This window comes from Condylura cristata, unplaced genomic scaffold (assembly GCF_000260355.1).
Source record: "Condylura cristata isolate star-nosed mole 26May11 unplaced genomic scaffold, ConCri1.0 scaffold00036, whole genome shotgun sequence".
Taxonomy (NCBI): domain Eukaryota; kingdom Metazoa; phylum Chordata; class Mammalia; order Eulipotyphla; family Talpidae; genus Condylura; species Condylura cristata.
Genome location: NW_004567137.1, coordinates 7,036,808 through 7,048,999, shown reverse-complemented (window position 1 = coordinate 7,048,999; position 12,192 = coordinate 7,036,808). Strand labels below are relative to the sequence as shown.

The 12,192-nt window shown below is 43.2% G+C and overlaps 1 protein-coding gene across 1 annotated transcript in view; it reads right to left on the bottom strand.

The window, feature by feature from the left end:
* ABCC9 (ATP-binding cassette, sub-family C (CFTR/MRP), member 9) overlaps window positions 1-12,192 on the bottom strand; it is a 109,756-nt gene that overhangs the window by 23,034 nt on the left and 74,530 nt on the right. Inside the window, exons 24-29 of the mRNA XM_012732915.1 lie at window positions 10,397-10,493; window positions 8,122-8,348; window positions 6,759-6,907; window positions 6,482-6,551; window positions 4,994-5,151; window positions 1,671-1,763 (exon numbers count right to left, since the gene is read on the bottom strand). Of these exons, the coding sequence (XP_012588369.1) occupies window positions 1,671-1,763; window positions 4,994-5,151; window positions 6,482-6,551; window positions 6,759-6,907; window positions 8,122-8,348; window positions 10,397-10,493 (794 nt within the window). The remainder of the gene's footprint in view (window positions 1-1,670; window positions 1,764-4,993; window positions 5,152-6,481; window positions 6,552-6,758; window positions 6,908-8,121; window positions 8,349-10,396; window positions 10,494-12,192) is intronic.

Here is a 12,192-nt window from a genome sequence, read left to right as displayed (position 1 = left end):
AACATTCTTAGACCTTTATTCTGTCAGACAAAAAAAATAGGAAAGGTCACTGAAATCTCAGTCTAATTTAACTGTGATACTTTCGTGGTAAACTACTTGAGGGAGTTCACCGCTACATGTGAGTACATCATGAACCCTGAGTGCAGGGGAGGGAAAGCAGCTCTAATCAGAGCTCCAAAAGAGCTGAAGACTCTTGGGAATCTATGCAGCCTGGAAGACAGAAGAAATGGACAGAAGAGAATGTGTCTGAATTCTTCACCATCAGTACCATGTGCAAAGATTCTGGAATCTAATTCACGCTAGTAGCTTCATCCACACAATTCCCATCTTCCTTTGATTTAAAAGTGCTGTTACTTGCTTGTACAAGTGGGGTAACCCTTAACCTGTCTTCTAGAAATGCCAGCTGATAAGGCTAAAAGCCAAGTTTCATGAGCACATCTCCACAGAAAGCAGCACAGTTAGGTGCTGTTGGGTTGTTTTATCCAGATATCCAGAATTTTCCAAATGTTAAATTAGTATTTGGCATATTCAATTCTGCTCATTGTCTAGTGAAAATGGTAAATGAAAAAGCTACATAAACCTTGACTCTTAGTCAAATTTCTTTTTCAGTGGAAACCTTCCTCATTCTTATTTTGAGGTCCTTTTCTTGATTCAAGTTCTCATCACTCTGAGAAAATGAAATGAAAGTTGTTACGCATTGAACCCATCCATCCCTCTTGTTCCACTTCCCTGCTTGCTACGTCGCTTGCCAGGCTGGCCTCACCTTCAGAGAGCTGGGTGCTGTTCCAGAGGGCTTATCCTTCCTCAACAATGGGCACTTGATCTCACCCTGCTGATCTACGGCGGGGACCTGTGTTATCAGCTGTCTATCCTACCTCTATGTCTTTCCTTCAGTTTTAAAAATGCCCAGTTTGTTACCCCCTTGAAAAGAAAAACAGACAGTAAAGAACTCCTAATTAGTGCCCTGAAAGAGTGGCCATCCCTTGCCATTGCCACGTTCTGATTTGCAATGAATTTCTAACCCTACTCTCTCCACTTCACTGTCCATGTTCTTGCTAAAGTTACTGGTAGCTTCAGGGTCACCCTCTCCAGTGAGAACTTTCAATTTCTTTTTATTCTACCTCCTCTCTTTTTATCACCATGGACTTACTCTATTTGTCAAAATGCTTGCTTGTTCGAACTTCTGTGACACCTCAAGGCTGATTCTTTGCCTACTACCCTGATGGCTTATTGCATCAACTATTTGGAATTCCTTTCCCCTGGCAGGGAGGTGGGGCCTGTCCAGGACGTGATTTAGTACTTTATGTCACTGTATTATTGGAAGGAGAGGACAACTGCACGGTGGGCCATCACTGCACTGTGCGAGGTAACCTTTAATGTGATACAAGCGTCACTGCTGCTGCTATTCAAATGAAATTTTGTAAAGTGGTGGTGGGAAGTCCACGGGACTACAGCTGAGATGGAAAATGCACAAAATGAAGAATGATGTAAAAAATAAATTAAAAAAACAAATGAAATTTTGTCTTAACATGGACATTTGATGATTGAACTCTGCCAAGCACACAGTAGGCACCCACCTCCAAAAGGCAGCAAATTAGCATTTCTTTGTAAATAAATATCTGTGGATGATGTAGTTGCATAATCCAGAAAATGAAAACAGCTTTACCCACCTAAATGCCCGGATGGTGGTGAGTCCTTCTGCTGTTTCTGAGAAATGGCAGAGCAGAGGGAGCTGGGTGCTGTCATCCAGTTCCTGGAGGTCCCTGGGACAGAGAGAGGTGCAGAAATAAGCTTTACCTGCAGCAGGGTCAAAGTGTTGCGTTCATTCCAAATTAAGGTTACTGTTACTATAGCTAATTAGCAAGGTGTCAATAGTTTATGGTATAAAGAGGAAGGCAAGGAGGGCAGCCACATGAGGAATTCAGGTGCAATCTCAATCAAATGTGTTGTATCAACATATCAACATATCCCCTTGCTACAAGGGGAGGGGGGATAATTTCTTTGAACAAGCAGAATATAGGGCAAAATCAAGCATGAGGAAGGTTCAGTGAGACAGAGAAGACGTGCATTCCCTTAGGGAACAAGATAAGAGAAGACAACTGAAGAGCCTGGCAAGTTCCTCTGGCTGTGCCCACAGACCTGTGGGGCTGCTGCAGGGAGAGAAGACTAGAAAGGATGGAGGGGGAGGCGGTAAAGATTCCTGGGGGTGGGGAGTGCCTGGGACAAGAACCATTGCGGTTGGAAATAAAATAAGCAGAGTGGTGATTAAGCCCTGCAGCTTGGGAGGGAGTAAAGATGAAAGAGAACGGGAGAGTAAAGGTAGCTCTGAGTCACTGCTGCGGCTAGTGCGTCTAACATAGGGGGAGGTTTGTGAGACTGGCCCTTAGAAGCAGCCTTCTAACCTGCTGCGATCAATTAGCTGGAGCACAAGAGAAGGGTCAAATATGCAGGGCTGTGTGCAGTTCTGCAGGAGACTGGAAGGTGCCCGTGCTGTTCCCCAGGTTGGGGGACACAGGTTGCAAAGATTTATAACACAGGGTAATGAGGTTTGCTTCGGCCACACGGAGAAGGAATTCCTGCCTCCGCGGCTGTCAGTACTCTCCCTCTGTACAGCAGTCAGTGACCATTCAGCACCTAACTGCTGCTTTCCCTGGAGATGTGCTCATGAAACTTGGCTCTCAGCCAAGTTTACAAGCAAGTAGAGCAAATCCTTGACAGTCACCTGCCAGCACCAACCGAGGTAATGGATGGTTACAGAATTTCCGACAATTAACTCGGCTGGCTGTGTGGTTACACCAAGAAATGCAGTTAGAATGTAATTTCTGACATGGGCCTGCCCTCCTCAGACTGCAGGAGGGAGGGAGGAAGAAGATGAATAGGAAGGAATGTGGATAATCTGCTATTTTTAAATACAAAATGAAGTGACTGTAAACTTGCAACACGTGGCCACTTCCTTGAGCTTTGTAGGGAAAGGACATCAGGTAGAAAGGAGACTTGTTTACAGGGTGTGATTCTGCGAGGGCACAGCTTGATTTTGTGTTCTTATAAGTAGGAAAACACTTGCGAGCTAACTATGCTTTATTGCAAATTTTAGGGCATTTCCTGTAGCTTGTACCTCACTCAAATTCTATTGTGTACAAAATAGTTGAGTTTTCAACCTGGGTGAGTCCTGCAGAAACTCAATCTACAGGGTTCTTTATATATATATATATTTAGATCTTTTTCATATCATAGTGTGTTCCCTGTATAATTCCCACTACCAGTTCACCCATATACCATCCCTGTAGTCCCTTAGGCTCATTTCTCCCCTGTTTTGATCCCTTTCCCTCTCCCTCCCTCGCAGAATATTTAGTTATGATAGCCAGCTATTCAAAATCTACAAGGTTTTTTCTGAGATGGTCTTATTTGCTCAGTTTGATAGAATTTTAAGGAAGAATGGTGCATCGCCCTTTATCAGTGTTAACTGTAAACCTGAGTCCTACTCATTTGTATTTCACTTGCTTATTACCAGTGTTAACAGATTATCCTGGTTTAAGGTGAACAGACCTCACTGTTCAACTTTATGAGCAACTAGGACTATTTGAGCAATTTGTATTGCTAAAGGAGGAGAACAGGCCCACGGTATATGTGTTGAAGAAGGAGCCAACAGGCATGTTGGGAGAAGGACAGGTGTGAAGACAGCCAGCAGAATTAAGCTCAGTGCTGCTTTTCCCTCCAGCAGACTGAGAAGATGAAGATGAAAACAAGTCTTTTAATTTAGAATAGATCCCTACTTCCTAGACTTGAGTCAGATTTTTTAAAAATAAAATACCAAATTGAATAGGAGGACAGACAGAGATGGTGGGCGTGTGGGAGGGGAGGGAGAAGAGTTTTCCAGCCTAACAAAAAGCATGCCTGTGGCTGCATTTATACCCACAGCAACACTGCATTGTGTTAAAAGAAGCTGACTAATTTTAAAGAGAAAGTGATGTGTATCTTTCAAGGTTCCCAGTTGTGATCCTGTCTTTCCTTGTAATCTTTTCCTACTTTTTTTCATCATTTTCCCCTGCACTCAAGGCCCATTAAATGTTTTCAGTTCACAGAATAAAGTCAGCACCTGTCTTTCTATTCCAGCACTTAATTCACAAAAAGCATTTAATATACAATATCTGTATTCTCTTCCCAAGAGGCAATACGTTTCTGGAAGGTTTTTGTCATGCTGATCTCTTCATCTACTACATGACTTACGTAATAATTTACAACACAGCAAGTTCTTAATAAATATTTGTTGAATAAACTGAGTTTTGTAATGATAGGAAATGTCCTGAACTATTTATAGCAGCCCTTCAAAGTTAAACAGGAAATTTCAAAACAAATAGTATTACATTTCACTTAACGATTCATGATCTCATCAAGTAACAAATCCTGTATTAACAAGAGAATTTAAAGCTCACAACTATCTTCTGTTTATTTGGCTTCATACTCAAATGTGTATGAAATGAACTGACCTGCACATTGCCAGTCTCTTAAAGTGACAGCACTCCTGTCACACTTTCAGAGTTATTTTACTGTCCTCACTCTGATTTCCTTTTAACTCTTTACTTCCACTAACTTTTTACAGAATGTGTTTTACCACCCCTCTCCCGCTCCCCCCCATTTGTGAAATGAGGTGACTTAAGTCACTTATCAGATTGGGCTGTGCTTGATTTTGGTAAGTTTTCTGTCTGTGTCACATTCAGAGAAAGGACTATGGGATGAAAACTTGAGCTTTGGATCCTCAGACTACCCCTACTAGCTCAATCCACGTTAAATTCTGTCCAGGGCTATGTAGGATTCATACAACCAGTCCTGCACAATTATGATAGATCTCCAAAAGAAACACGCATCAGGGTGGATCTCATGTTTGAAATAAAAATCCGTATGTTCGCTTGAAGAGGCCCTAGAGCAAAGGTGTGGTTCACAATAAATCAAACAGGTAGGTTCTAGAAGAAAAAAAGAGCATTGCTTCACTTACTTGGAGGCCACTCGGAAGTATTTCTGGATGAAATAAAAGGCGACTCCGAGAGGCACGAGGGCAACCAGAAACACAGGCGTAGCGTAAGAAATCATGCCAATCGCGGACAGGCAGAGCAGTGTGGACCGGGTCAGGGACTCCAGCGTTGGGGGGATGTGCTGGTGAGAAGGTGGTGCCAGAGGAAGACGTTTCAGCTCAAAGAAAGTACTAGTTATGAGCAGTAACGGTCATAAAGAATCATTAAACTGATCATAAAACAAAGTTTCATTGCAAGCAAGTCTACATTCTTCGAATTTGATTCCCTTCCCAGAATTTAGTCTGTCCACCCACTTAGCTACCCACTTCTCTTTGGTGGGTTAGCTACCAATTACCTTGGGAATGTGATATAGATGGTACTATACTGTACGCCTTATTTACCCATGGGCTTTATTTTATCCAGTGAGACAAACTGTAAACCTTCCCAGCATCTATAGATTTCTTTACAATGGTTACTTGTTATTAAGAACATTTCTAGCTTTTTCTCTACATAAGACTTAATTTTCTGTAATTGCAGCTCACATACTCTTCTTGGTTTTGACTGGATTATTTGACATATTGACTTTCAGATGCTCTTTCTAGAATATAAACGTTTCTTCTCTCTTTACGTGAAAATTTCTCTACCCAGGTAACCTGGCACAGAGGTAACTGCCCTATATACCCTATGCCCTCTGCAGATACGCTGCTGCGCTTTATGGCATAAAGCCTTATTTAACTCAGCAACTCTTCCAGATAATGACTGCTGCGTCTTTCCATTCCCAGCGCACACTCCTTCCAAGGAGTTTCAGGTGTGGGGTGTCCTGACAACAGTGCCAGGAAAACAGCAAAATTTCTCAGTACATTAGGGTGTGGGTGAGACAGAGGCATCCATTGCAAAGTGAGGGATGGAAACTAGAGTTTTGGTGCTGATATTTATTTTAAACAAACAAATTCTCAGCAGACTTTTTTGGCCCCCTGCATGCATCTAGCATTCTTTCTTCTAACTTGAGGGTAATTTAGGGCTTTCTAAGTCCACTCTGGAGAAATCAGCAAGGCAAGAGACAGGTTCCCTGGATGCCTTTCTCATTCACCCTGAGGACTTGCTCTTGGGTAGTCCAATTTCAGTTTGAGGTTTGTAATTTTTTTTTATAAGTAACTAATTGCTTATGTTTCCCTTAGATATTTACATGAATGAATTCTCTTAATTCTCAGGATAAACCTTTGAAAGGAAACTGGGTATTTTGGGGGCATTCCTTACTGTCTCTGGTCACATAAAGCAGCCATAATTTAGGTACCATCTGATACAGGTAAAAGACAGCTGAGATTCACTCCACACCCCTCCCCCCCGAATAATAGACAGGTTTTCTTATAAGTGTATAAATTCTCCATAAAGAGGATCCATGATTTAACTTAGAGTGCTTTTTAGCTTACATTATGTTTACTTTCAAACCTGAAAGTAACTCGGGTACTCACCTGATCAATGATATTTGTATCTGCTGAAAAACGATTCAGAATCAATCCCAGGGGTGTGGTATCAAAGAACCTAGGCAACGAATGGAGTGAAATGTGTGACAGTGACTATTCTGGAAACAGCACTGAGAATGGACATTTGGGAGTCCCCAAAATGAGAAGGTCCCTATTCAGCTGCTCAAGGATGGAAGAAATCTTTAAAATTTCAATATTTATTTGAATTAAACTATAGGTTTGCATGACTTTTGTGGGTGAGAGTGTGCAATAACTATTGTTTTACCTTATTGGTCCAAGAATTATCTTATTGAGGAGATTGTGGTGAAGATTCTTGGCAGCTGTGAGGCCCATCCATTCCACAGTGAGAGATGTGACAAGGCAGAGGAAAATTCCTGCTCCACAAAGTATGCTAAACCCAGCCACGTAGTAGGTCTAAAAGGCATTCAATACAAAAGAGAGCATGAGAAACAATCCCTTCAGTGTTTCCTTAGAGAACCATCATCACCGTCAGATAACCTGTCCATGGCGCTGGCCTGCACCAAGTTGGCCAGGGCAGGAACTCACTCTGGAGACTCTGGTAGCTACTCAACCTTAGCTCTGATGCCAAGTCCCACTTGCTTTTTCCATTCTCTTTCAAGGCTTGCCCTGCTGGGGCATTCATGTCTGTTTCAGAATGTGAAGTATTCCTGCTTTCTGCACCACGACTCATTCAACCTGGCCTCAGAATGCCCGGCTAGCACACTGGCATCACTCGTTAACATCAACCAGCAGCCCAAACCCCAGCTGTGAGTTACACAGACATCATGACTATGCTACACCACTGCCTCCAAATCCAAACATTATCTCCATATATTCCATTCTGAGGGGAAGGCACATTATCTTGAAATGCTTATGATAAATTAAGAAAAATGAAAGTGTCAATACCAGAGACCATGTTGATCATTCATTCCAATTTAGTCCCTAGTAGAATTTATTACCTCATTGAGTGATTTCCTGTCTTCTACTGACTTTTGTTCTTTTTCCAGGTTCTTAAGGTGGGAGATTAGGTGGTTTCTTTTTTCATTATGTGAGCCTGTATTGCTATATATTTTCTTCTTAAACTACTTTTAATGTATCCCCTAAGTTTTAATAGGGAAGACATGGAATCAACCCAAATGCCCAAAAATAGGTGACTGGATCAAGAAGATGTGGTACATATACACTATGGAATATTACTCAGCAATCAAAAAGATAAACTCATGTCTTTGATGGAAAGGATCATGTTTAGTGAAATAAGACAGAAAGAAAAAAGAAAAATACTTGATGATTTCACACATAGCAGGAGCATAAGAGGTTGAGAAAACAAAATCAATTGTAATAAAGAAAAAATGCAAATCAATGGGCTACTATAAGCCAGAGACATTCTATGGGGGTGGAGAGGGAAATAGGATCAAAACTGGGGTGGGAAGAGAGCACAGAACTATGGTGATGGCACATGTGTGAATTGGTAATGGGAAGTCCTTAGGGAGTACAACCAAGATGAAAAAATGTACAAAATGAAGAATGATGTAAAAAAAAAAATTACAAAAAAAAAAAAGTCATCAGTTCACTGAATAGTCACATGTGCTTACGATGAGGTAAGAGATGGCACCATCAATCCCTGGTACCTGATCAGCTTTTCCAGTGTTAATGCTGTACTCTGATGTCCATGTGGCCAGCCAGTAGTCTATAGCTACAATCACCGAGTGCTTCAGAAGCTTAGAGAAAATCATCAGGAACAGCAAGAAGAAGCCCCCAGACGTGAGGTACCGCCAACATGTTTTCCATGGCATTTTTGTCCTGAGTCTCAACACAGTGGACATATTATCATCCTCATCCTCCTCCTCTTCCTCCTCTGCAAACAGAACACTTGTTTAAGGTTCAGATGGGTAACCACTAGATAGAATTTGCACTGTCACCCACCCCCAAATACAAAGATTCTCCTTTCACTATATTTTAAGACTAAATAAGTAAGGAAACTCCTCTTTTTATATATATATATATAAAAAACCAGGTGAAGCATGAAGTAAAACCAACCTGCATGAGATAACATGTCACATCAAATTGACTGCGATTGTAGGCCAAACATTTACTAAGTGTTTGAAGGAACTGTGTGGCCGATAAAACCACATGCCTGATCCACCAGCACTTATAGTTTGTTGAATTTCTGAATGTGTCAAGCTGTACCAGGAGGAGATAGGCTGCAACATTGAGCATAGGGAGGCCTATGCTGTCCCTCTCAGGAGGGAGAATCTCCCAGAGCACAAAGGCAGTGCCACAGAGAACCATGGATAGGAAACTCCAAAAGCTGGCCTAAGAGCAACCTCCATGAGGAGACCAGGGAACTGGGTCTTTTCTGAGCAGTAAAATCTGATCAGCCCGATGCTCTGGTGGTGACTGCCTGCTTCTTCTTCTTCCCTTTCAGAAGGGTGGCTGCGTGGCCACTGTCCTGGGTGTCCTGCACTGCTGTCTGCTGAGCAGGTTGTAGGGGGCAGGACAGGCAGCTTGTCTTCGTTTGATGGGTATCGGCCTCCAGAGACATAAATAAAGGCTTGAACTGACAACTGAGTGTCACCAACCAGCCCGATACTCAAAGTGGAGGCAGTAGATGGACTGGTCTTGGGTAATCCCTCCTTGGCAAAGGTGGGGCTCAAGGGCTGAGGACAGGAACCAAAATGTGCATGACCAAAGGATGTGTACACCTGGCAGATGGCTAGCTGTCTGCACAGATCCATGTTAACTGAAAGTTCAGTTTGCCTGTGGCTGCCCAGCTGAAGACTGCATTCTCACTTTCTAACGATGTTGTCTGTCCAGAGCAGGAAATGGCCAGTGATAAGCAGTGGAAACAGTATGCGTGTTACCGTTCTTCTTCCCTCCCTGGTGACTTGAACAGACACTGATGGACCAGGAGCAGCAACCAAAAAGGTAGATACCAGACTCTGCTTTCTCTCATATGTCCCTGTGAGGAAAACATTTCTGTTCTATTTGATACTTAAGAAAAGAGCTTTCCACAGCAAGTCCAAGGCAAGGTTATGTTCCCACTGGAACACAGACAGTAATTGGGCATGACTTCACCTTTGGGTGCATTAGAGGTAATTGCCCTAGAATTCTAGAGTATTCAACCTGCCTTACTGACAGCACCAGACATTTTTTGTTCATCCTTTTACTCAATATTTGTTGAAACACTGGGTAGTTGTATGAAGCACAGAGGTGGCACACGCTGGCCTTCTCTGGCTGGAAACGATGAACTTCTCTGTTTGTTAGTTCACTTGGAGGAGACAGTCAAGCAAAAATTGCATAGAGAAAATGGAAGCATTGTACATGTACAGACTGAAGTATGATTTAGCTTACAAACTTCTTGGCAGCAAATGCCAAGGCAATGTAATTATTTCATCTCCTCCCTCAGATTTCCAGTAAATCCCATTATACCTTGTGAGATCCAGAAAACAAACCATAACAAATGGCTTTCTAATTCTCTTATCCTTCATTGCTACACTGCCTTGAAAACCCCTTGTGGAATTACTGAATGTCTTGACAATAGGTAGGGCAAAAAAGGATTTTCTCCTTCTTTCCCATTCATGATTTACTTCTGAAGGATGGACATTTTCTTAACACTTGATTCAGTCATTAGACTGGACCTGCCCAGGTGCCTGAAGCCGTGCTTCATCTACTGAGCTTTCCATGTGTCTTCTCCTCCTCTTCTCACAGGAAGTACAGACGTAGCAGAGCCTTCAGGGCCCACCCTCGGGATGGCCTTGGATGGGGCCCCTGTCCTTTTTATTCTCAGCAGCACACCCTGCAACGTGGCTCGTCACTCCTCACGGACACACTCGTCTGTGGCCAAGGTGAAACCCTCACACTCTGCTGCCCACTGGGATATTCAGTGCTCAGAACAAAACCCACCTTCATCCTCATCCTCTAGCTGGGCTTTGGCCTCTCTCGAGTACATGGCCCTTCGGAGAGTCTTCCTCTCTAAGGTCGTCTGGTCAGCTTCCATATCCTGCAGAGGACACAGTACATCACTGGGTGGCCCCCAGCCCCAGCCTAGCTTGGACTCACCCCACAGCACCCACCATACTATTGCTGTTCCCTTGATGGGGCTCCCACATATTCCAGAGAACCCCTTGCTCTTGCCATAGGAGGTGTGTGGGTACACCTGAGAGGAGATGACTAGGAATTACGAAGTCAGAAGGAGTTTCTTTCCCACCTCACTAAGAGAAAGGGGAGGCATGGGAATTGAAGGAAGTCAGGTAACCTGGAAGCAAATGGGTGATTAGGTACTTATCATTTGGTGAGGTACTGGACGTTTAGGACCAGGGAGGGAGAGATGAGAAGGGAAAGGAGTCCGAAGCAATTTGTTGAGAGAACATTGGTTTGTAAAATAGTACGTTTTCAAGGTGTAGTGTCCCCCTCTTCAGCTGTGTGTCCCCATACCACACCCACCCGTGAGGGACCCGTGGTCCTCTACTCTCCTCCTATGTCCCTACCTGTAACCTCAACTCTAGTTAGACTTCTAGAGCGTATGCTTGGTTTTGTCAGACACTTTGTTTTGTTTTACTATATTCCACATAAAATGAAACCATCTGGTATTTGTCTTTTTCCTCCTGACTTATTTGCTAGCGTCATCTTCTCTAGCTCCATCATGTTGTGGTGAAAGGCAAGAGATCATCTTTCCTTTGTAACTGAGTAGCAGTCCACTGTGTGTGCACACCAGTCTTCTAAATCCACGCATCTGTCTCTGGGGCCTTAGTTTGCTTCCATAGCTTGGCTATGGTGAATAGTGCAGCTGTGCAGACAGCCCTCAAATGAGTGACTTGGCATCCTCAGGTAGATAGTGGAAGTGGAGTTGCTGGATTTTATGGTAGAGCTTTTTTATTTTTTAAGGTTTATTCACTTGTACAGAACTGGGGTACAGGGAGATGCGGAGGGTGAGAGGATTCACAGAGACAGAGTGGGGAGCAGAACAGGCAGCTCGACGAAGTATACTGCTGAGGGGAGCAGCGGGCGGGTCAGGAGAGGTCTGCCGCACTATGAGGTCACCTCTGGGGCAGGCGGGAATTGAACTCATGCAGAAGTGGCTTAAGCTTCTTTGTGCTGTGCTTTAACCCGCTGCACCACCAGGGAGGGCCCGCTATTTTTAATTTTCAAAATAAAAACTAAGTATGACTCCAGACTGGCCTTCTGCTCCAGAGCAATCCCTTTTCTCCACACCCCTACTGCCAGCTCCTCTGCCCCCAAGCTCAGTTGTAGGGGCCCCGTCAAGTTCTGCAGGACAGACAAGGAAACTGAAATCCTCGATTCTGTGGGTGAATGCATCATCCTGAGTTCCAAATAACTGACCTGCAGACTCCTGGACTCTCTGGGAATTTGAGGGCTTTGTGTATGTGCCAATACAAGAAAAAAAAATAATGCAGTTTGACTGTTACATCAATAAACCAATAAATCTTTGGTGATCAGTCTCTAGGTAGTGATCTTGGTTTCTGGAGGTTTGTTTTGGCCTCAAAGAACATGTGTGATTTAGGAGACTTGCTATGCTAGAAGGCTCTGTTGCTTCCAGATTCTTGGTTTCAAAAGAGTATATTTTTCAGAGACAATTTCACAATAGCTTTTAATTTTCCCTAATGGTCTGAAAACCAGCACTTTATATGATATTAAACATAAAATAAAAGAGGCTCCAGTCCTGTGTGTTTAGTGTGATT